The 27114-nt window shown below is 39.1% G+C and overlaps 1 protein-coding gene across 2 annotated transcripts in view; it reads right to left on the reverse strand.

Moving 5' to 3' along the window:
- The window catches only part of SRGAP3 (SLIT-ROBO Rho GTPase activating protein 3), a 2107662-nt gene that overhangs the window by 77436 nt on the left and 2003112 nt on the right, over window positions 1-27114 (reverse strand). For both annotated transcript variants that reach the window (XM_044078646.1, XM_044078643.1), the window contains exon 19: window positions 23844-24024. In XM_044078646.1, the coding sequence (XP_043934581.1) occupies window positions 23844-24024 (181 nt within the window). The remainder of the gene's footprint in view (window positions 1-23843; window positions 24025-27114) is intronic.

The following is a 27114-nucleotide window of genomic DNA, read 5'->3' on the forward strand; positions in this document are numbered from 1 at the left end:
ATTAGCTTGTGAAGAAAGATGAATGGAGTGAAGCCACATGAATGGCTACTGCCTGGTTACTACTAGTGCTGGTCTCACCACAGCTTCACTCTGTTGGGATACAGTGCTCCTTTGCTTTTTCTATCACCAGAAGCAAAATGTTAGCACCAATCCCAAGAAGAGAAGCAGGCCACAGCCTATTTCGTGATCCACAGACTTGTCTGAGATGATGCAAGGGTCTGTAGGCATGCTGTGTAGCCTTTTTCTGGTAGAGGCCTTGAATAGCAACCAGACCAATCAAGAACATTAAGCACAAACACTTACTCTCCAACCAGAAACAGTCAGGAATCAATGCACTCTGTTCCTTCTCTCACCAGGACCAGAATATAAGCACAGATTCCAAGCTGTCGGCTATAAACAGTTATTAGGCTTTCTGGTGATCGGCAGTCGACAGGAAATAATGTCCCTGTACTCCTCTCAGCAGGAGAAAACAGGAGCACTAATCCCAAGACGACTACTGAGAGGCAGAATGTGGGCTCTCCCATAACTGGTGGTCTTACAATAGATGTTTAAAGGTAAGATGGAAAAAAAAGGTTTATCTTAAACACTGCAGTGTACACTTAAGCAGTTAGATATGAAAGTGGGTAACTTAACTTTTAGCTGTCTAAGTGGAGAGCCACTATTTTTAAAAGAGCAAGACAGAGTGAAAGGGGGTGGGCAATTTTGTATTCTGGTACTCTGGAATACAGTGGGATGGCCAATAAATTTAAATAATTGAAGGGGAGTGATTTCACAAAATAATAATGCTGTGCTTATTCACACCAGCCAGTAAAAGGAGAGGGGAGATATATGGTCAAATTAACATAATGGGCAGGCAACTAGAAAGACAGTGGTGTTTAAGAACACAACAGTAACATAATGAGACAATGGGAAACATTCTGTCTGACTCACAAGACAGAGCTGTGGTCTCTTTTCAAGTTTTAATATGCAATTAAAAGCAGAATACAAGTAAAACACAGTGTAAATAAAACAAATCACTGTAAACAAAATTTAAAAAGGCAATAAAGTAATACAAAACACAAGAAATAAAAAGCAAACTAACCTTTCCCTCACAGCAAGCTGTGGCAGAGTGTGGGTGAGCTTTTCCAGGAAAGTGTGTGGGCAGTGTGCACATATGTATGCATGTGTGCAAGTGTGTGTGTGTGTGTGTGTGTGTGTGTGTGTGTGTGTGTGTGTGTGTGTGTGTGTGTGTGTGTGTGTGAGTGAGTATAAGTCTGGGCTGCCTGTGTAGTCACAGTAAGGAGTTTAGTTAGGGGATCTGTACAGTATAGGTGGAGAAGACAGGTAGGTGAATACATATATGTGTGTGTGTGTGTGTGTGTGTGTGTGTGTGTGTGTGTGTGTGTGTGTGTGTGTGTGTGTGTGCATGAGTGCGTGTGCGTGCAAGTGTTTGTGTGGATGTTGTTCCACATTACAAAAAAGGTTACAAATTGCTTCTGAGCTTCGTTCATCTTATAGTCCTTGGTTTCAGTTTGTCAGACTAGATGACTGAGTATGTCATTTAATCACACATTACTCTAGAACTGATCTTGAAAATTACTTGTGCCAAGCATGGTTACTTTTTTGACAAATGAAAAAAAAATGAATAGCAATTGATGCCTTCCTCAAGCTCTAAGGGGGTCTGTTCTCTCTGCTGGGTGAGAACTCACTGACTGCACCCTCCTACACTTAAGTTAATGCACTGCAGGCTTTTGACTTTTTATTTTTGTTTATGTCTTTCCTGCCCCCCCCTCCCAAATGACTTGACATGTCAATGCAGGAAATATCTACTTCTAAGTATGTGCCTTGCTACTAATGTCTTTCTGACCCCTCTTCCTCTTCCTTAAAAACAAGAACGCTTACAATTGACCACTGACATCTTTCTGACCCTCTCACAACTCTGCTGGCCAACAGTTCTCTGCTTGGCAGTGAAGTTCCCCACGAGAGGAAAGCTCACCATCAGCCACTCAAATTCACCCCCCTTCTCCAGCCAGGCAAATCTGGTCCTCGGTTTGAAGTTCTCCTTCATCCTCAATGGGTGTACCTTCGTTGATGGTTGTGCGCCAGGGCTGGCAACTCGGCACGTAAAAATCTGCTGCCAATCATTAGCGGACTGTGGCGACCCCTAACCGGAAAAAGCCGAAAGACACAACAACTCTGAGATATAAACTATATTGGTAGAAAAATGAAACAGAGGCAAACTTTCTTAAGACATACATTTTTGCACATATAAACTGACTTTAGAAGACAAAGGTAGTTTTTCAGGTTACCTATCAAAACATCTACTCTTCATAACATCTAAACTCAAAACATCAAGATCATAACATCTAAACTTCAAAACATCTAAAACTCATAACATCGAACCTCAAAATATTGAAAACTACAAAGCAACTATAAATAACATCCCACAGAGTTTTTACTATGTTTATACAGGGGGGGGCAAGCCCCCCTGCACCCCCCCAAATTAAATATACCAACTCCAAGGTCACACTACAGTGGGGGGGGTTAATTTCCTAACCCTACTGTAGTACGACCTTGGAGTTGGTATATTTAATTTACAGGGGTGTGTGCGGGCAGAGCCCCCCACTTGGGGGGTGCAAGGGGACTTGCCCCCTCTACATAGACAGAGAGACATGCATTTATGTAATTAATCTGAAGTGTGTGTTAAAATGAAATGTTTATGTTACTGAATGATACTATCATTAGAAAGAATTAGATAAAGTATTATATTTATATTCAGGATGTTTTTAGATATGAAAATGGCAGTATTGCAGATTTGAATTATAATGAGGGTTTATAACAATGCTGCAATATTATATATATATATTTGTTTACTACTGCAGAACATTTATATATGTGATGACAAGACATGGAGATTTACAGTATAGGCACAGACAATACTGACACAACCTGAGGAATTGCTGTAGGAACAATTCAAGTATGAAGGGAAATGAACTTAAGTGCCTGGTAACATTTTAATCATGTTTGATAAAGTTCTTAAGGTTTTTAATGAACGTATTCATAGATTCATAGATTAGTACTAAGCTATCTGCCCTTGTGAGCCATTTTAAGCTTAGCCAATTATCCCTTGTGAGACTCAAACCCTGCACCTTGTGCTTGTAAAGCAAACACCTTAACCATTAGGCCACCCTCCCAACCCTTGTTACTAACACATGTAGAGTTCAGCTTCTTTCTGAACGTATTACTTTTTTCCATAGTAAAGATGCTGTTAATGGAAATAAGATCATGCCTGCTAGAAATTAAAGAGTGAGACCTAATGCTGTCTATTATTTTAAAACAGTATCATCTCAGACGCACTTATATGGGTAGGTCTCCAGGAAAATGTATCACAGTCTTCTCAGCTGGGATTTAGTACTCTTAATTAAAGACACAGGCAATTATTCTTAAACAAAGACAGGAAGTTAGCAGAGAGAGAGAGAGAGTACCCACCCAGCTACTTGGGTTACATTTGAAATGCCCCCCCCCCAAAAAAAAAAAAACATGCAACTGTTGACGTTCTATAAGTCAGACAGAAAGAAGCACCTGGAAATAATAAAAGGGTTGTAAGTAACATTTTCGTACAAAATAAATGAAAACTTAACAAGATTCTGACTGCAGTTAGACATGCAGCTATTGACATAACAGGACTATTGTAAGGGGCATTTGTAAATCTGGGAGAAAATGCACACCATTTTTATTCTGCATAAATCTGCTAAGAGTGACAGACAGAACAGATTAGTTATACAAAACATAAGAAAACTCAAGCAAAAAAAAGTCACTCACACACATACACACACACACACACACACACACACACACACACACACACACACACACACACACACACACACACACACACACACACATGACACTGGTACTGGGTGTGAAAAACGTCTAAATCTGAAGATGAGACGGCAAATGTTAAAGAAGGCAAAATAGTTTACAGGCATATTAATAACGAGAAGGAAATCAGCAACTTAGAAAGAAATGGCGCATGGCAGCAAATTATAACCGTAGCTTGCTTAACGACTTGTTTTGAGTTCATAAAAAAGTAAAATAAACACAACATTCAGATGCTAAAATTAAAAATCATTAAATAATGTCATATTAAACTTAAAGGAGAAAATGTTACTATAGAACAACTTGAATGTTATCAAATCTACAGAACAAGATGAAAATCATCCTAGAATTGCTAAGGGATGAAAGAAAAATATATAGTTTCACCAAACTGTTTTGTAATTCATAGCAAAAGTATAACAAAAGTCAATGACTAGGGAAAAACAGGCATGATACCAATAAATTAACCCAGTAGCAGAATGTAAAAAGGAAATTGCCAGCCTTCCAAATAAATATCCAGCCATCCACAAGCTCTTTTTCATAGGTTCATAGGAGATTACTAGGCTAACGGCTTAAGAGCTATTACAAGCTTAGCCAATATAACCTGATTTTATCCAATATATGACCCCTAGGGGCAAGAATATGGCATAGATTTGTGCCTATGACTTGAATATCCTACAAACTTCCCCTGTCCATAAAGGACATAGGCACCACACAGATGTGAATTTGTGATTCCCTATCCATTGATGCAATGGCTGGCCAGGGAAGAGCTCTTGATTATACTGCTACGTTTATAACAGCATTCAGTACACATTTTTATGAATTAAAATCTATAATGATAAAGAACTGGGCGGTTATAGATGATGATATGCATATTAGAAGTAAAGTAGGTGACGGCTTTAGAATGGTGGCTAGGAGAGGTAGAAGTTTAAAGAGTTTAACTGAGGGTAGTAGGAACTTTAGGAATGTTAACCAGGGGCGCATGAGTAGATGTGGTATGTGCAACTATTGCAGTGTTATGTATCAGGGTCAATTTGTTCAGGTTAATGGGCAAAATATTATATACATGGTAGGTTTAACTGTAATACAAAGAAAGTAGTCTATATAGCAGTGTGTAAAAGCTGTCCGGCTTACTATACAGGCAAAACCACTAGAAGTTTAAAAGAAAGAGTATATGAGCATTGGAATTGGTGCTAAAATTTTGCTTCTGGTGAGAGAAGAAGCAAAGGAGTATGGTATCCCAACAGAGTGAAGCTGTGCTGAGACCAGCATTAGTAGTAGCTAGGCAGTAGCCATTCATGCGACTCCCCTCTTTTCATCATTCTTGACAAGCGAATTCTTTAATTTCAGTAAGTACTGCTTGATTTCTTCCTAACTTCAGAATATCTGCCTAAATGCTTCATCCTTAAATTTTCAGAGTCTACATATTGGCTTCCAGTCGAGTGTTTGGCAGTGCTCTGTACAGACTCAGACACTGAGTGACATTTTTCCTGTAAAAGGCTTCAGTACTTAATATATTGAGCTCATATCCAGGCATGTCTAAAGGTCAGTTCCCTGTGCTCTGTCCTGTTAACCTGGTGATCTTGGGCATCCTGAGGCAGTGTAGCAACTGCCTCATGTACACAGATAACCCTCTCCTCTTACCTCCCAACACTATGACCTGTGAGAGATGCACATATATAGCCAAGTTGGAAGCCAAGCACTCTCCAGCCAAGACTGGATTAGCCAGTCAAGAGGAGAAGGATAACATCTGCACCACACCACATTCAACACATAGCCCTCCAGAACATACACCACCACAACCCTCACATAGTAACACAAAACACACACCTACTTTCATGGAGGGTCTCACTAAAAATCTGCTCAAACAACAGAGACCTCCAAGGCAGAAACACAAACCATCACCACATCCCAGCACAAACCATGAGACATATAGCTCACATAAACAGTGTGCCACTCAACCAAAGCCCATAAGGCAAAACAACTTACAAAATACACTAGTCATAGGTGATTCAATAGTAAGGCACACTGATGTCCCAATCACTTGATTGAATAAGGAGAAAGTTACGGTCAGCTGCCTGTCAGGTGCCAGGATCCGCCACATAATGCATGGACTTAGGTCACTCCACAACAGGTACAAATATGACTCTGTCATTGTCCATGTTGGTGTGAATGACCTGAGATGTACCTCCCTGGACTACATGCAAAGAAACATAGAAGAGCTCTCTGATCTTGTAACCCAGGTAGGTATGATCCTAGCTCTGAGTGGCATCCAACCATCACCCAGAATGATATCACAGTACAAGCAGAAAATTATTGACTTCAACAATTGGCTAAGTTTATAGTGTCATTCTAAGGGGATTCAGTATCTGTCTGCATGGGATGACATGATCGACAGACCTCAATGCTTCACCAGAGATGGCCTGCACCTGTCACCCCAGGGATTTCGGATATAAGGCTCTTGCCAACCCTATAGTGCCTTTTTTAAGCAATGTCCTAAAGACAAAATTACCACCATAACAGCTACAAGCAAACAAATTCTCAGGGTTATGCTACTCAACGCTAGAAGTCTAAATCTCAAAATGCGCTTGCTCGAAGCACTCCTTAAAATGCAGAACATCGACATCTGTGCAGTGACCAAGACCTGGTTCAAGGCAGCAAAAAGCACACCTGCACTACCAGGTTATAACTCATTCCACACCTTTCGGCCCCAGGACTTGGACTGAAGCTCCAAAGGCAGTGGTGTTTCCATATTCATAAAGGATGTGCACACCTCCAGACTGGTAGCCCAACATAACGCATCTGAGATACTTTAGGTGCAGCTAACATTGGGTAAAACAGTGATTCAGGTCGTAGCCTGCTATAGGTCCCAAACCATGTCCCAAGACTCACACTCCACGTTCCTAAGCACACTGGAGAATATTAGGGTCCAACCTAACACTCTCATATTGGGCAACTTCAACTACCCCTCCATTAACTGGGAAAACTACTCAACTACCAATACAGTTGTCCAATGCTTTCTGGAATTCAATAATTTCAATGCCCTGGACCAGCTCGTTCTTACCCCTACTAGAGGTAGCAGCATCCTTGACCTGGTCATTACTAACATGGGTGACCGTTGCTCTACACCAATAGTCAACTCCTCCCTGGTTAGATCCGACCACAAACTAATCACCTTGGAAATCCACATCCCTCCCACCCCCCCACAAAGGTAACCACCATGAGAAACTTCTCCAAAGCTAACTTTGGGCTCCTAAAAACAGAGGTGGATAACTTCACGGCACCCATGCAAATGGAGAATAGTTGCATGATGGCCAAATCATACACCAATGTACTGTACGAACATGTACACAAATGCATTGATCTCGTCATACCCAATAGAACCAAGATGCTCTCCTCAAAAAAAAGGAAGCCAATCTGGTGGTCCCCTGCCATAAACAAACTCTACAACAGAAGGAGGAAACTGATGCGGAATAAGGTGAAGTCTCAAGACTGGAAAAACTCCCTTATCAGCCTCAACAAAAGGTTGAGATCCCTTATCCAAATCCTCTAAAGCTAGCTATGAAAATGGAATTGCAGCAGATAATAAAGACAACCACAAGGCCTTCTATAGTTATGTAAAGAATCTCCACAGCAATACCCAGATTTGCTCTGAGCTACTGCACAATGGTACCTCCTATACTGAGCCAACATATATTGCCAATGTACTGGCCAGCAGATTCAGTGCCAACTTTACTCCCCCCCCAAAGGACCAATCACAATACCAGTAGATTGCCAGGCACCCAGTATTACTGCTGCACATGTTAAAACAGCACTGTCCAAGGCCAAGAATACAGCTTCTATGGGACCTGCCAATATCACCGGCTGTGTTCTACATGAACTACAGAGTGAACTGGTACCTCACCTGTGTGCCCTGTTCAATCACAGCCTCACCTCAGGCTTTGTCCCAACCAAATGGCACACTGCTACAGTCATCCCTCTCCACAAGGGAGGAGCGACTGCAGACCCTGGGAACTATCGCCCCATTAGCCTGATGAGTCTGATATGCAAAGCTATGGAGCGCATCATCATGGACCTAATAAACAAGGATATAGGGAATCTTTAAACTCTGGATCCTACACAGTTTGGTTTTGTGAAGGGTAGATCATGCCTGCTCAACTTGGTCGACTTCTATGGGTCAGTCACCAGAGCTGTGGATGAAGGCAAGGTGGTTCATACAGCCTACCTTGATCTTGCCAAGGCCTTTGATACCATTCCCCACTCAGGAATCATAGAAAAACGCACTAAGCTAGGCATCAACCCCTATATCACTAGGTGGGTTGCAAACTGGCTCACAGATAGAACCCACAGTGTGAAAGTAGCTGACTCCAAGTCAAACTGTCAACCAGTCATGAGTGGAGTCCCACAGGGTTCGGTCCTGGGTCTTCTCCTGTTTGGTATCTACTTCTCTGAAGTCCAGGCCAACACGAAGGGACTCTGGCTGACAAAGTTCGCAGACGATTGCAAGTTGGGAGCTATTATTAATTCCCCAAGTGATGTTGACATCCTACAGAAAGGCCTCAATGAGACCAACGACTGGTGCCAGAACCATGGCCTTAAGCTCAATGCCAAAAAATGTGTCTTCATCCCACTTGGAAAAAACCCGGTTCCCTTGAATTACCACATCGATGACAGCCCACTGAACACAGAAGGTGTTATAAGAGATCTAGGAACACAGGTTGACAGCAACCTCTCTTTTGACTGGTTTATCTTCATGTGTGCGTATTGCACATGGGTGAACAGCAATTGTCCGAAAGGCAGTTTGCAAACGCCGAATGGAAAAAGGTTCGAATGTGCAATGAGAGAATGCACAGTGACATTCGCTCACTGCACAGTCAACATTTTGGGGTGGATTGCACTATAGTGGGGAATGGAAAATGGTCCCTTTCCCCACTGTAGTGCGATCTCAGTGTTAGAATATTAAAGTGGGGGGGTGCAGGGGGGCTTGCCCCCCTGCTTTAGACTTCATTAGATTTTTTTTTCGACATTAATGTTCGAAAATCAGTGAATCTGCTTTTCGATTTGCTGATTTTCGAACATTTAAAACTGTCGCTGTTTACATTTTCGTGGTTACGATTCACTCATATGAGCAATCGCACCACTGTGATTCGGCTTTGTAAAGGTAAACCCTTTTGACAACCACATTGCCACTGTGGTCAGAAAGTCCTTCTATGTGGCACATCTCATTACTAAGGGTTTTGCATCCAGGAAGAAAGAGGTCATTGTCTCCCTCTACTCTTCCCTCGTTAGGCCAATCATCGAGTAAAATGCCCCATTTAGCATGTACCTCACTAGACACCTGCAACAACTGGAGAGGCCGCAAAAGTACCTCACAAAGAGGATCCCAGGCCTTAAACATTTGTCCTATATGGACAGACTCAAAAAACTCCAACTATTCTCTGTCTCATATTGCCTACTTAGAGGCGATCTCTGCTTGACTTACAAAGCTATGTCTGACCCAGCTCTGTTAGAAATGCTACATGTAAAGAAATCCCAATCCCTCTACACCACACTCTCCAGAAACCTCAACCTCATTACCACAATCAACAGAACATGCTGGAAGGACAGGTTCATAACCCAGAGACTGCCCATGCTATGGAATAGACTTCCCATACATGTCAAGCAGAGTACCTCACTGGCCCTCTTCAACAGGAATCTTGATGAGTGGATGGGAAATAAAAAAATCACACTGGGATCACTCTAGGGGGTCTACTCGAAAGAGGCACTGGGAACTAAGGTTGGGTAGCACAATGCCATGGTAATCCTATGGGCTAGGCTTGTAAAGGCTCCAGGTCCATTAGCCTAGAACACACCTATGAACCTACAAACCTATAAGAAATGCCTGACCATCTTTGTCTGATGAATCAGGGTTAACAGAAAAAGGGTCAGGGTGAAATGTTGTGCGACCATCTGTGTCTGATGAATCACAGTAAATAGAAAAAGGGTCAGGGAGAAATGTTGTTTGATCATCTATGTCTGAAGAATCAGTGTAAGTAGGAAAAACGTCTGGGAGAAATGTTGCCTTATCATCTGTGTCTGATAAATCAGAATAAACAGGAAAAGGATCTAGGAGTAATGCCATCTCATGACCAGTGTAAATAGTGAAATGATCTAACAGTAATGCTATTTAACAATTTGTGTTAGATGAATCAGTATAAACAGGAAAAATATATGGTAATTTGATGACTTATGTCTGATGAATCAGTGTAAACAGTGGCAGGGCTAGTCAACCAGTGGTGTGAATATTGGCTCTAGATGATGGTCACTGTTGATGTGACACCCCAACCCCAGATGCAAAAATGGGAAAAAAGGGGTTATGGATGGATGGAATCAGTGTAAACAGAAAAGCATCTGGGAATAATGCCACCTCACGATCTCTGTCTTATGAATTAGTGTAAACAGTGAAAGAATCTGGAAGTAATGCCATCTGGTGATCTGTGTGTTTGATGACTCACTCTAAACAAGAAAAGGACATACAGGAATGCTAAAAGATCATCATTATCTGAAGAATCAGTGTAAACATGAAAAAAACATGGAAGCAATGCCATCAGATGAATCACTTTAAATAGCAAAGGCACTGGAGAATAATACCATTTGACAATCTATGTCTGATGAATCATGGTAAACAGCAAAAGGATCAGGTGATAATACAATAAGAAGATCTGCGACTGATGAATCAGTGTATTAAAATGGTACAGCATGCATTATACTCAAATCTTTTTCCTGTTTGCTCTGCTTCATCAGACATAGATGGCCTAGCATTACACCAAGACGTTTTTCCTGTTTACACAGCTTCATCGAGCACAGATTGTTAGATGGCATTAGTCTCAGACCCTTTTCCTGTTTTCAGTCAAACATCAGACAAAGATCATCATATAACATTGCTCCCAGATCACTTTCTATTTACAATGATTCATCAGGCATAGATAGCAAGATAACATTTTTCCTGACCTTTTTCCTATTTAAACTGACTTATCGGGCACAGATGGTCAGACAATATTCCTCCCCGACCTTTTTCTGTTGCCATTGATTCATCAGGCACAGATGACCACATGGTGTTATTCCTGCCATTATTTTATCAGGTTTATAAAAGCATCTGAAAGATCAAAATATGCAGAAATTTATTTAATGGAAGAAATTATTATATGTCATTGGATGACTAAGAGCACAAGTACAAGACCTAGACAAGAATCTAAGGATTAAAAATAAATGGTAAAAAAGGGGAAGATGTAAAGAGACTAGAAAGGCCTGAATTTTGTACTTAAATAAAGTGAATAAAATAATTAGAAAGGGTTGTTGAAAGTTTAGTTTGCAGCTGTAGGGATACAATAAGTGCATCCCATACATACAAGAAGAAAAAGAATAAAGATAAAAGAGAGTTGAAAGGAACAAAGAAGGTGAATAAGGTATGACACAGGATAAAAGGAGTTCCAAGTACACCAGTGGGTTATCTAAAATGCAAACAAAAATTAGAAATAAGGGAAGAGAATTTACATACAAAATGGTTAACACAAAGGAGAGAGGTGTATACTGTTGAAAACAAAGCTGCAACTAAATCAGAAGAACATAAATACATACAGGAAATGCAGTGAGTCTTTGTCTGATGAAACAGCTTTGGCTGCGAAAACACTCACTTTTTTACTACTGGAATAAATTTTGTGCATGATTTTATCAGCTGTGGTCTGGTCTCCTCTCTTGTTTTACTTCATTTTACTTGTGTTTTTGGGAGAGCAGTTTGTCTGCATCACACTTTTGTTTTTTATACTTGCAACATAAATATATATTTTTGAGACCTTGATAAATGTGGTAATATGACATAGAGTAATAATCACTGTCATTATTATGTTTTGAATATCAGTGATCCTTTCCTTGCCTCAGAAATACATGTTGATAAGACCAGATATAAAAATGAGAAAACAGTTTAAACTTTATTCAGATCTGAGATAGTTTAACGTAAATGATCAGAGAAGCAGGGAGAATGACAGCAATCATGAATTTTGCAGACAGTAAATAAGTAAGAGCCTGCTCTAAATTTAATTTGCACTTTTCAGACAGCATGTATTAATGGAACTGCACTAGCATTTATTTGTATGTAAGGGTCTGCTGATAAATTTCCTAAGCCTAAGAATAAATCATGCAGGATATTATTACTGTTGTTCTAGACAGTACCTGAACTGTGTTTATGACTGACCTTCTACACATGTGAATTCATTTTGCAATCTACAGCTTTTCACATAGCATTTCGCAAGCCACATAAGAAAATATAAAGTGATCTTGCTTCTTTAAGAGATACTATTTGAGAAATTATTCCAGATTATTTTAGGTTGGTAATCAGCCGTCAGCTGATTTTGACCTAGCAGTGCCAATCAATAGTCACAATACCTTAACAGTTTATACAAAACTGTCTCCTCAGGACCAACTAGCTTCTTGCTGTTTAAAAGTATTTTCTGTTAAAATATTACACTCTGCTCCCCTGTCAGGTTGAAATTCAACACATAGAAATAAGTAGTTTATTAATTCTTAGCACTTTTCCAGCAATCAGCCAAGTGCTTTAGGTGAAAATTTTTCAGATTTCAATATATTGTGTTTTATCACTTCAACAACACTTATAAACAATTTATGTTTCTGTTTAATATAATGCACATTATTTTGGCTACATCATTTGTTTTTATACTTTTTAGAGAAATGCCTTTATTAACACAGTTGCTGCAGTAGTAACTAAATGTTGGGCAGGTCTTCCTCTCTTGCCGACAGCAGCACTTACTGACTACATTAATTAAAAAGATGCGGTAAGTCCAGCTCCATTTTGGATCCTAGCATAACTCTGTTTCTCATATCAAATATTTTTGTAACACATTCTGTCTTTATTTCTATTTTTTGCCATATCTGACTTACATTACCAATATTCATTTTCTATTTAATGACTCTAACTCTAAAGTAGTAATTTTATTTGTTCTGCACATATCTAAAGCTTTTGAGAAGGTCGGGTCTAAAGCTTTTAACAGCCCACTTTTTGTTTTGCCATTTCATGTACCACAAACTAATTTCTTATTACTGAATTATGCCACTGACTACTTCCACAGTATTTGACTCTTGTTTTTCAAGCTTAGTAATATCATGCATCTTTATTTTGAGAAAGAATGTATGCTCTTTTAAAGAACATATGTCTAATACATAGCACATTTTATGGGGTTGGATTAAGCTATGAATTCTTATCAAAGTGTTGTTATTTTTGTCTCTATATCATGGATAGTAAAAGAGTTAAATACATTAATCATTTTCCCCAAACAGCATGTAGGAATGTAGCACAATATATTATACATTATAAAACAATGCAACTCTTCTTACTTTTACATTAATCTACTTGCAGTGAAGAAAACAATCAATTTTCTGTATCCAAAGCTTCCACTTTAACCAATTTTCCCTCTAGCGTACAAATTCTAGTAAAGTGCACTGGTGTGTTTCAACTAAATGTATGTTTTTATGGTTCCTAACAAAGAAAGTGTTGAAAACAGATATATTTCTTCACTTCTGTAGATACATATTTTCACTTCTGACAGACAGTTCTCCATTTTTTGACACTATCACAGTAGATACAGATTAAACTCTGAACTCACTGGGGTCTATACTAGATTATTTTAAATCTCATGTCTGTGCTTTATATACTTTAATGGTATATTGTCCTTTTTGAACTATACACATATGATTTTGTATGCACATTCCTGTAAAAGCTTTAATTGTTTCATTAATGTAATTTACTAGTATTGTTTTTAACACATTTTCCCTAATGGGCCTGGTCATGGCAGAAAACAGTCTGTCAAACAGACCACCTACACTGTTAACAAAGTAAAAAATATATGAGAACTGAATTTTCTAAAAGACACGTGTGTCATATGATATACGGGTGACTCCAGCTATCTCATTTTTCATTAGCCTCAGGTAATAAATTACCTAAATATTTAGGTAAATAGACAGACCACAAGTTCACATCTCTTTATGTCTGCAGCCAAGTTCAGAGCTAGACTGGTGTTTCTTATTACTCTTAGTGCCTTCTTCCTACCTCATTAACAGATTTATTAGTTGTCCTTAATAGCCATCTCTTTCTCTCCCATTGGTTCATCTGTAAACCATGATGTTTCTCCCCACTCAAGGCCATATTATTAGTTTACAACAGATGTCTTCATATACATCCACAGACAGACAGCTAAATATTTTTACATCTCAGTCTACTTCTGTTTTCTGCTTCCCTCTTTAACACATCTAAGCTGATCTCTCCACACAAGTCTGCACATGAATCCTAGTTGAAGGTTCCCCTTGAAACGAATAGTAAATCTGAAGTAGTCATTCTGCTGGTGGTGCCATAAAAAGTTACGTCCTTTTTCATGGCAAAAAGTATACATATCTGTCACTTACTCTACCATTTTATACCTCACAATATACCTGTACTGATAAATCAGAATGGAGAAGAAATGAAAATTCAACAAGCCGCGATATGAGTGGTACAAAATGCACATAATGGACGTGCTTCATGTGTTTCAAAGTGGTCACAACCAGGTGCAAGCACCATACGTCCTCTAGACATCTCTTCTGACTTGTATCAGCACACAGAAATAAAATTCACAATGAGTCCCTTTTATAAAATTGTATTATTTAAAAGAGGTAATAAGTTTATATTGTTTACATTCTACCACTGTAAAACAGCAATATTCCACAACAGGTTTGTGGGTAAATATAACTTACCCACATCCTGCTGTAGTACATTTCTTTATTTAATGAATTTAATGGAGACCAGTATATTAAGCAAACTTGCATGCTGTAAGTGTGCAACATGTCTTTGATGAAAGTCAGCAATGCTATAGACAACCAATTACATTTCCTGACTGAAGTGATCCTTTTCTGATGCTGCCACTGAAATCATCTGACCTTCACCTTGATCATTCAGCAACTATCACTTAGTTTTATACTTTCTCTGCTTATTAACACACCATTCGATTTTTATCAGGAGGCTTGGATCATCCTTCTGTACATCTCATTGAATGCTGTGTAGGATTTACTATGCCATTGTAAGGTATTGAACCTGGTACTAACGAAGTGCAGAAGGCATATTCACAAATGTATGCCCATAGTGGACACCCATCCCATAACTGAAAAAAATCCTCTTAATTCTAAATCTAAATGGTAGCTCAGTTACTGTAACTAAGTACCTGGATGGTTAAAACATCCATCCATCCATAACCCCTTTTTCCAGTGGTGGCTGGTGACTTCAAATCAAAGTGGGGCTGCAGGAGACAGATGAATGGGTGGAGCCAATTGGAAGGGGTGTGACCAACTAGAAAGGGGCAGAGCTATGCTCAAAACCACAAAAACTGGGACTTTAATTAAATATGCTGCCCTGGGTGCCAAACCATCATTATTTGAGTCCAATCAAGACAAAATGAAGTATAGAAGAAAAAAATATTTCAGTGCATTGACTACATGACAGCTTACTTAGAATCTAGATGGAAACAAAAAGGTTGTGAGGCATGAAAAAATGAATTACTTTTTAAATTCATTACTTACTTTTTAAATACATTACTGGAATGCCAGTCAAACTCAAGTACAAAAAAACAAGCAGCACTCAACTCAAACCACTTCTCCTTGCACTGCAGTTCTAATTATAATTTATATTCAGCTTTATAAAAGTACCAAGTAACATGCTGAAAGTCGTAATCTCTGTGATACCCCCACTTGTAAAAATGTTTCTTATCCAACTAAGACCTGCTGCCTGACAACTATCTATTTGTTTCATGGGGAAAACATGTTCAAAGTAGAAAATGAACAGCAAATAGGAAACAAGGTCAAGATAAACTGCTTAAAGGATTACTGCACAGGTTATGGACCACACACGATAGATTGGCATTCTGTTTAATTTACTGGTAAAGCCTGCAAAAGATGACTGCAAGTCTCCAACAAATGTAGGGAGCTTCTGAAAATACTGTAATCCTGCTCTTTATTACAAATACTTTCATATGTATTTCAATACCTAAGGCTTATACGTTATCTAGTTATGTAGATTTTGAACCTACTTCAGGGCCCAGTAGGTGGATCAATCTGCGAGCATAGTCCTACCTCCCCAATGCTCCCTCTGAAAGGTCAACTACATTCTGAGAACTACCTAAAGCTAGCGACTGGATCGGGAAGCAATACATCCTTGCCCCACCAGCTTTAAATAAAATACAAGGTCCTACCTCCCCAATGCTCCCACTGAAAGGCCAACTACGTTCTGAGAAATACCTAAAGCTAGCAACTGGATCGGGAAGCAGTACATTCCTGCCCCACCACCTTTAAATAAAATACAAGGTCCTACCTCCCCAATGCTCCCTCTGAAAGGCCAACTACATTTTGAGAACTACCTAAAGCTAGCGACTGGATCAGGAAGCAGTACATCCCTGCCCCAACAGCTTTAAATAAAATTCAAGGTCCTACCACCCCAATGCACCCTCTGAAAGGCCAACTACGTTTTGAGAACTACCAAAAGCTAGCAACTGGATCAGGAAGCAGTACATCCCTGCCCCACTAGCTTTAAATAAAATACAAGGTCCTACCTCCCCAGTGCTCCCTCTGAAAGGCCAACTACATTCTGAGAACTACCTAAAGCTAGCAACTGGATCGGGAAGCAGTACATCCCTGCTCCACTAGCTTTAAATAAAATACAAGGTCCTACCTCCCCAATGCTCCATCTGAAAGGCCAACTACGTTCTGAGAAATACCTAAAGCTAGTGACTGGATCGGGAAGCAGTACATCCCTGCCCCACCAGCTTTAAATAAAATACAAGGTTAATAACCATAACCTAAGATTATTTCTCTGTTAACCATGCTACCTGTGTCCAAAGCACTGGAAGCAACCCATGTGTTCCCATAACCCAGTTAAAAGCTAGTGGAACTATAATTTAAAGCTAGCGGCGTGATTTAATTTAACATCATGCTTAAAAGCTAACAGAACTATTATTAAAACTAGCAGAACTATAATTTGAAGCTAGCGGTGTGATTTAATCTAACATCATATTTAAAAGCTAACAGAACTATTGTTTAAGTCTTGCTTCTCTTAGGGGAGTCACAAGTTACCTACTGTAAATCCCTGGATAATGGTACCTTGAGATATGGTTTATTCCCGCGAGTCTGAGCAGCCTATCAATTAATAAAGTCCTTCCCCCCACCTGACTAAGAACCTAGGTTATATATTGCCCTCATCTATCCATTTTTAAACTTCCAGTGCTTCAGGGCCCAGTAGGTGGATCAATCTGCGAGCTGTGGTATGTAACTCACATTGCGTATCAGTTACTAAGAATATTGTAAAGCATGTGTATTTGAAAACTACTGCCTTGGCTTAAATTGTCTGTATAATTTGTGATAGCAGCAGACATGTTTAGCATATATTTAGCGTTGGAATGTTAGCTAGCATACTCTACCTGGCTATGCTATACATGAATGTCTTCTAGTTGTATCACCTTTGTGTGCTACAAATGCATGTTTTCTAGCCTAGCAATCTAGAGATGCATTACTTGAATGCATTTACTTGAAATCGACTGCCTTGGCTTAAATTGTCTCTATAATTTGTTATAGCAGCAGACTTTTTTAGCATATATTTAGCATTTGAATTTTGTACTACCCTTGCGATGCTACAAATGAATGTTTTCTAGCCTAACAACCTAGCTATGCATTATCTAAATGTTATCTAGCATAATAACCTAGCTATGAACTAAATGAATGTTGTTGATGTAGATTACTGGGGACAGACTGTGAATGCAACTTTGTTAATCGAAGAGGTCAGTGCACAAACGCATGCTGCGTATTACCTGAATTCCACTATTTTAATTTGTTTAATAGTACTATGCTCAGGCGCTGGGTTCTAGAAGTGTTGAATAATTAAAGGGTAAGAGTCTTTGTGTGTAGCAGACATTAACTTGATGAATCATGTGTATAGCCCAAGCCGCTGTATAATAGTGGTTAAAGCCAGTTCATCTTCTCTCCATTGCAGGTCCTACCTCCCCAATGTACCTCTGAAAGGCCATCTATGTTCTGAGAACTACGTAAAGCTAGCGACTGGATCAGGAAGCAGTACATCCTGGCCCCACCAGCTTTAAATAAAATACAAGGCTAATAACCATAACCTAAGATTATTTCTCTGTTAACCATGCTACCTGTGTCCAAAGCACTGGAAATGGCTCATGTGTCCCCATAACCCAGTTAAAAGCTAGTAGAACTATAATTTGAAGCTTGTGGCATTATTTAATCTAACATCATACTTAAAAGCTAACAGAACTATTATTAAATCTAGCAGAACTATAATTTGAAGCTTGCGGCATGATTTAATCTAACATTATATTTAAAAGCTAACAGTACTATTATTTAAGTCTTGCTTCTCATAGAGGAATCACAAGTTACCTACTGTAAAACCCTGGATAATGGTACCTTGAGATATGGTTTATCCCTGCTTTGCTCACCCTCCCTGCGCTCAGGCTCGCTCTGCACCCCACCCTACCCCCATATCCCACCTGCCCCCAGTATCCTTAACTTTATAGCCATAAAGCCACTCCCCCACTTAATTGTATAATCGACACAGGCCCGACATTAATTACTCCACCCATCTCTAGTAATCATCCATCAAGGATTGCTACACTGAGACATTAACAGAAACTATTTATTACTCGAACCTACATAATGTCTCTTCGCAATATCCTCACGATTCTTCTAGTAATAACCCTAGTTGTTGTCCCACATATCCTGACAATGTACAAAAGCCAGTCCAGCTTTGGTTTTCAGTACCCAAAATTTCACACGTCTTCCCTTCCACTACTGAATAAAAATGATTACTTCTCTACACCCCTCTTAACCAACTCGGCTACCCCCACATATCTCTACCTAACCAGATCTGTTTATACATCCCCAAAAACAAAAGATTACCATAAATTCCCACTAAAAATAATAAAACTCACAGTTAATCTGCATCACAATCTCATAAAGTCTGGCGACATCCACCCTAACCCCGGTCCTGCCCCACAGCTATACCAAGCTCTTACTCCAATAATCCTACCAGTTTCCCTCTGTCTAATAGGCCCCACAACTCATTCCTAGCCTGTCATCTGAATATTAGAAGCCTAAACAATAAAATTCATGACCTACATGCCCTCTTAGCTGTCTACTCCCCAGACATACTTTGTCTCACAGAAACCTGGCTGAAACCAGCAACTAAAGATAACGAGGTTACACCTCCAGGTTATCAGATACTTAGGACAGAACTAAAAGGAAAGGTGGTGGAGTTGCTGTTCTATACAAATCGAATCTACAAGTCACTACAGATGTTCTACAACCACCCCAAGATAGCAACACAGAAATCCTAATTACCAAACTCCAAATCAATAAAAACAAATGCAGGTACATTGTCTGTGTCTATATTCCTCCAGGTAAAAATACCAGCACCCTAGAAGACATCTTACAATGGTTATCTAATAACTACCTCCAAGAAACCATTGTTCTTGGGGACTTCAATATTGACTGGAACTCATGTTCCACTGTTGCACCCACCACCCATATCAACCTGTATGGATTTTCTCAGGTGATTACTTCCCCCACCAGACTTAATAAAAACAATAATAAAGAAAGCGCCTTAGATTGGATACTTGTCAACAGTCTTCCCGAATCATATAACTCTGGGGCCCTACCTGATGACATAAGCGACCACTGCCTCACATATATAATTAAGCTCAAGACAGACAACTCCCAAGTACCTTCCTTTAAAACAATAGGATCTAGCAAAAACTTTAACCTCACCAACTTTCATAATGAGCTCAAGGCTTGCAAATGGTCGCCCCTAAAGGTACTCCCATTGGAAGATGCAGTGGAATACTTCAATAACAGATTCCTTGCCACCCTCGACTCCCACGCCCCCACCTGCACCATCAGAACCAAAACAAAGTCAGCACCATAGCTGACAAAAGACACTAAATCTAAAATCATAATCAGAAACAAAGCTTGGGCAACCTGGTGTGCCACCAAAGACCCTCAACACCATCTTAGTTATAGGCAATTAAGAAACAATACTAAAAAATCTATTATCCTAGACAAGAAGAACTACTACCACCCTTTACAACAAAAAAAAAAAAAATAAATAACAATCCTTGAAAATTCTGGGCTGGATTAAATAAGCTACTTCACCCAGGACATACTCCTACCCCCTCTCCTCTAACCCCTAATAAGGAGTCACCAGAAAACACTGTGAACTCCTTCAATAGCTTCTTTACAGAGACCATCAAGACCCTGGCCAGCCACTTCGTGCCCCCCTCTTCCTACCTGGACAATGAGAAACCTAACACCACTCCCTCCTTTAGCTTCCAACCTGTTCCTACCTCTCTCATCCATTGTCTTATCAAAAAATTAAAGCCCACCACTCTAGCTGCTGACCTCCTCCCAGCAGAATACTTGCAAAAGGCTGCTGACTTCATAGACTACCCAATTTCAATATTAATAAGTAGAACAGTATCCGAAGCCTCTGTCCCATCAATTTGGAAAGTTTCTCATGCTATACCATTACATAAAAGTGGAAGCTCTACAGAACTATCTAATTACAAACCCATCACTATTCTATCTCCACTAGCTTAAATAATGGAAAAATGTATCCAGAAACAACTTATGAACCACCTTGTAGAAGGCAAGCTACTGGCTGTATCTCAGCATGGCTTTAGACCTTTTCACAGCAAAACCTCAGCTCTTCTCTCCTTCACCAATGTAATCAACCATAACCGGAATAGTAATCTACTCTCTTCTGCTCTCTTTCTTGATCTATCTAAGGCGTTCGACATGGTCAACCATCAGTTACTCCTACAGACCCTAACTAGCTTCTCCCTTGACTCCCACTCTCTACTATGGTTTCAGTCCTATCTATCTGGACGCCAACAGGCCTTCCTATGGCAAGAAAAGCTATCATCCTGTCTACCCATCAACTTAAGAGTCCCTCAGGGCTCAATACTAATACCCCTTTTATTCTCCATGTTTATTAATAATCTGTAAACTGTTATTCCCAAGGCTACATGTATTCAGTATGCAGATGACTCTGCATTGATCTAGTCTGCCTCCTCGCAATCTGATCTGCTTTCCTTAACCCAGAGCACCTTCAATACTGTTGAATATTGGCTCACTAATTGCTGTCTTCTAGTAAACCCCCCAAAAAACTAAGCTGCTTCTCTTTGCACCCACTCGTAGGTCCAACCCTCCAACCATGACCATTACATCTAACAATGGGACCACTATCTACCCTGATGCCCAAACTAAACTCCTGGGAGTCACAATAGACAATAATCTTACATATGATGCTCATATTAATCAAACCATCAAAACCATAAACAAAAAAACTAGGATCACTTTATAAGCTTAGACCCTTCCTCACTCCTCTTGACAGAACTTCCATTGCATGTCATCTTCTTTCCACCCTCCTTTATGCCTCCCCCCTATTCACAGGCCTGTGTAGCACTGAAATCAACAAATTATCCCATTGCTACAACCATATAGCTAGATTTGCCACGGGCTCATCCTATAGGACACACCACTGCCACAATCTAAATCTCCTAGGGTGGCTTGAACTTCCTACCCTTCTTCATTTTACTCAGCTCACATTAGCCCATAAAGCCCTACACCACCCAGATAATATTTCATCCCTCAAAAACATTGTCACCTCATATAGTAATCACAGCAAACTCTGCGCATCCAATAAATTACTTATTCAAACAATCAAATCCAAAAACTCAGCTTGTGAAGCCTTATTCGCCAACTCAACTGGCAAAATCTGGAATCAACAACCACCCAACATCACTCTTAATTGTTCACTAACTCTATTCAAATAAAATCTCAGAAAACATTTTAAATCACACTGGCTCTGTCCTGGCTCTAAACCTGACTAGGATCTTCTCACTGTCCCTAAGACTTCAACTCAGCCATGTCCAAAAGACTCTAATTCAATTGGATAGTGTAGGCTAAATGACTTAAAGAAGAAATAGAAGGAATGTATTATACTTCTGACCTACCACGTATAGTGTAAATATGTGAAACTACAGTTACTTATTCTTATGTCTTATGTACTCCTCTCACTGTTTGTCACAATGTACTGTATATATATATATATATATATATATATATATATATATATATATATATATATAGTAGGACTATTCCGGTCAACAAATGTAAAATAAATAAAATTTAAATATTCTCTGCATGGCAACAATAAAAAGGCTTTCAATGTTGGTAATTCTTTAACAGTATGCTTATTAAAGCTTACTTGCATCTTACAATCTCAGACAAGCTTACCTGATGGTCATTAAAGCCTTGCTACTTAAATGCAGAGCAACAGTCAGTGCAACACATGCATTTTCAAGAAATCTGGAAAAAGCCAAAATTTATTTGGGGGGAGGCAAAAGCCCAAAAACAAGGGAAACATTTTAAACATTGCTTGTATAACCTTGGAAAGTTGCTAGAATAAAAAGTCTGTGCTACCACCATGCATTTTATTGCCAATTCTTGAACCCGGGACACTGTGCACTACAGTCACAGCAACAGTCCACTATGCCAAATCAGCTGTTTCTTCAAAGACAGGAAGACTGAAACTTAAATGTCTATCATATAGTGAATTCAGTTCTCATTATAGCTCTCACCCTCTTAAGACAAAACACCTGGGCAATAATGGTTGAATATAGCCCCCAAACATATTCAGTGAATTCAGTTCTCACCATAGCTCTCAATCTCTTAGCACAAAAAAACCTGCACAAAGCCAATAATGGTGGAATACAGCCCCAAAAATAGGGACAAATTTCAAATATTGATCTTATAATCTTAGAAAATTGCTGGAATACATTTTTTTGTGTTACCATGTACTTTCTGAAGAATATGAAGTCTGAAATTCAAATGTCTGAAAATCCAGAAAAACAGAGATTTTATGACGAACAGAACAAAACTATGAGGCAAAAATCTAAATGCTTTTCGCAAGTGGTGGTCGGGAGGGAATTCAGGTTCCTGCTACCTGTATCCAAGGTTGAGGGTTTGAATCTGGGTTTCTCTCTAGCCACTAGTTATAGTTAACTGGGGCATTTCACACACACACACACACACACACACACACACACACACACACACACACACACACACACACACACACACACACACACACACTGCATCTAGTAAAACAGTCCATTGCAAAGCCCCAAATCAGCCTGTTTCTCTTCTGGCCTCCAGCCGAGCAAGGATGAGTGTGTTCCAGAATGCTGAGCATAGACTGCAGAACTTGCAGTCCGATCCCTCCTGAGGTTTGGGATTTTATTTTATTTTTGGTTTTCAGCTGGGGGTGGGGTGGGGGGGTGGGGGGCTGCAGTCCAACAGGACAAGCTGCCACTGCCTTTTTCCCATTTCTGCACATCGGGTCAGGGTGTGACTTCAACAATGACAATCATTTACAGCCAAGGTTTACTCTGCCGCGTGGCTAGCCCTGCAGCAGCTGGATGTTTAAAACATGATTTTTAAAAATAAGTAGAAAGCCCTAGACATTGCTTAATGCAGGAAAAGTAAATAAGTACTGTTTTAAAGTATTTCAGCTTCACTCTGTCTTAACTGTTATTTTTATTATAATCAGGTTTTAAATACATGCAACAAAATTACTCTAGGGATACATGGGTACCTCAAGCAACTTCAGTGCAGCACTACAACAGCAATAACAATGAGGTCATAATTTGAGTGACAGTTTCTTTACTTTAAGGTATTGGCTGCTAAGTATCCATGTCAAAATATGTGTTACAATCTGTCCCACATTTGCAGAAACAGTTATGAGCATCACATTTTTCTTAAAATACCTATAACTGGACACTGTACTAATGATCTTTTAGGACTATGCCGAGAATTAGTTTAAAACTTGTAACCAGTCAACTTACATGTCTTGCACAACAATGTATTGATGAGGTATGAGGCCATCCACCCCATTGTGGCGACCCTCCCACCAGTCTTCTGAGGCACGATGGTACAAGAGTAGTGATGCCCCTTTCTTGAAGGACAGCTCTCTTGGAGATCGACCAATATAATCAAACTTGGCTATTGCTTCAATCTGTTCCACCTCTGCAAGGAAGAGAAAAAAAGACAACACTATATACTTGTTTTGATATAATGGAAAGACATGATCACCTACGTTATAAATTACTTTCTTTAACTTGTGGATCATTTTTTACCCCAACAAATGTTAATATAGTGAACAAGTTACTTAGTGGTGAAAATGCTTCTCATTCACATTGAGAACAGTTAAATCCATCGTGCTTTATGTGCACACAATTCTAGTTAATTAACTTTCATTATTTTCTGCATGTAACTTGTCTCACTGGCATGGTTTCTGACTTTGCTGCTGGCATCTAACAATCAATTCATGATGTGCATACTGGAGTGATGAGCAGGTGTGGGGGTGGGGTGCAGCTGAGACATTAATACCAGCTCTCCTCACATATAGTTCTATGGGAGGTAACACAAAGTTACAAAGTATTCACATGCATACAAAAACAAGGGAGATAAAAATGGATAAGTACTTTTCTATATAACGGAAGGGATCTGGAATCACAACAATAGAAGAACAAGAGGGATGTACCACAGATCAGCTTGCAGGCAGGAAATGACAGTTAATCACACAGGAGAAGAAAAACAAATACAGGAACTATTGTAAGAAGAAAAAAGTAAGGCAACAAGAGAAGGAATACTAAAAAAGCACAAAATGTAAGGCATTTCTAATGAGGAATCTAAATGTTCGACCTGCTATATGCAGCAGATAATCTTAGCAGCACAGTTTTACTCAATGCCATACACAGTGACTGCTGCAAATACTTTGTGCTAGAACTCAGTAAAGATGGAAATGTATTACAACTGGCATTCTAAAATAGGAATGGATAGAGATACATTAGTTGGTCACCATCTACAATAACTAAACAATGTAGCTAAAAAAATTTGCAAACTCAAACCACACCAAAGTGCAAGTTTTTTTTTTTTTTTTTTATTTAGGCAGGCTGACTCAAAACATAGGTAAAGCACCAAGATTTTTTGTCAGTTATGATTGTTGGCCTTACTAGAACTACTGTAGCTAAAGTTGTGTGGTCAAAATGAATATTGGGGAAGCAAAATTACCATTTTAATTTTTATTAGAAAAAAAAATTACTGCTTGAAAAAGCAATGTTAATTACAGAGACAAAACATACAATATGTTGCAGATGATTAAAAAATACTGCTTTTTTACAAGTCCTGTTGATCTGTCAATAAACATACTTAATTTTTTTCATGAAAATATGTTACCTTACAAGTGCAGTTGAACCTGTGATTTGGAAGCAGCAGAACATTTTGCTTATGATTAAAAAATTAAATTGTTTCATGACTGCTGCTGATCATACGGAAGAAACGCACAACATTTTGCTGTTGAATTATAGTGCTTTCCAAACATTGTTGATCACAAAAAAGGAATACAAATGCAAAGGATCCATAAAAATAAGAACACTTATTCTGAAGATGAAAAATGTAACCGATAATGGAGCTGATGCATGTGTTTATTTTTTATACAACAAAAGTTCTATTTTACTATAAAAGAGGTAAAGAAATGTAAGTGATAATTAGTTGCAAATCAAACACTGAGACAGAACCACAGCAAACACCATAGCAGATTTATTACTAAAGCTTAAACTGGAGTATTGATAGATACAAATGTATGAACAAATTGGCTGCTGGGAAGCAACATACAGTATTTTAACCCTGATTTTAAAATTACATTGCTTCAAGAAGCACTTTTTTAGCTAGATAAGTGAACTAACTAATCAATTTCAGAAGCTTTTCTCCCATGACCTAGCCATAAGGGCAATAATAAATTTAATGCAAATTAGGCTACTATCTCCTCTCATTTGTGTGCATTAAAGGATTTTTTAGAACTGAATTGTTCATCTATTCCATATATGCTTTAGAGAAGACTGCTTTCACTGTTTTTCGCCATCATTGTTGGAGCTGGTATATTTGGAGTTACAACTACTTCCTCGTGCAGTTGTGTGTGTGTGTGTGTGTGTGTGTATATATATATATATATATATATATATATATATATATATATATATATATCTTCTTCTTCTTCTTTTGGCTTTTCCCAGTTAGGGGTTGCCACAGCAGATCACCTGTCCACTCATGATTGGCAGTAGAGTTTTACGGTGTCGAATTGCCGTCCCGGTGCCCAACCTTCCACAGAAGGCACACACATGCACGCACTCATGCCTAGGGCCAATTTAGAGTGTCCACTCCACTTACAGCATGTCTTGCGGATTTGAGAGGAAACCGGAGCACCCGGAGGAAATCCACGAAACCACAGGGAGGGCAGATAGCCTAGAATAAACCTATGAACCTATTTTCATATAAGGGGTGGCGTAAGCCACAAAAATTTGGGCTAGGCTTATAAATGCCTTAGGGCAGATAGCCTAGTATAAACCTATGAACCTATGAACCTATGAAATGCAGACTCCACACAGAAGGCACCCCAGCCGAGGATCAAACCGGAGAGCCTCTTGCTGTGAGACGATAACGCTAACTGCTGCACCACCGTCTCCGCCTATATATATATATATATATATATATATATATATATATATATTTATTTATTTATTTGTGTGTGTGTGTGTGTGTGTGTGTATGCAAGTCCAACATGTTTTTCAAAAGACTAATTCATTGAACAGCAAGAGATTTGAGAACAACTTATAGATCAGTATCTGATTGAAAAACTCTCTTTTTTGAAGGGGGATAATCTCCCCTGCACCCCCATTTATGTGGGCTGTGCCTCTACCCTATTGCTAAGTATATATACCAACTCCAAGGCTGTACTACAGTGGGGAAAGACAAACTCCCCATTCTCCACTCTACCGCAGTCTTATACAGTACAACTGCCAGCATGTTTAAACAGCTGATTGAAAATCAGCCGTGGCAGCAGTTTTCTGTGTTTGACAAGTAGGAGAACACCTATGTGCTCAACAACAACCCCGTCAAAAGTTGTTTAAAAGTTTACAAATGCTTTGTGGATGATATCTATCTGATATGGGCAAATACTGTAGAGAGACATAAGGACTTTTTAGGATATTTGGAAAGTACAACAAATTTCTTGAAATTCACTTTACATCACTCTATGAATTATATCAAGTTTTTAGA

Source organism: Protopterus annectens, chromosome 7.part1 (genome assembly GCF_019279795.1).
Source record: "Protopterus annectens isolate FY-2018-M chromosome 7.part1, PAN1.0, whole genome shotgun sequence".
NCBI lineage: Eukaryota > Metazoa > Chordata > Ceratodontiformes > Protopteridae > Protopterus > Protopterus annectens.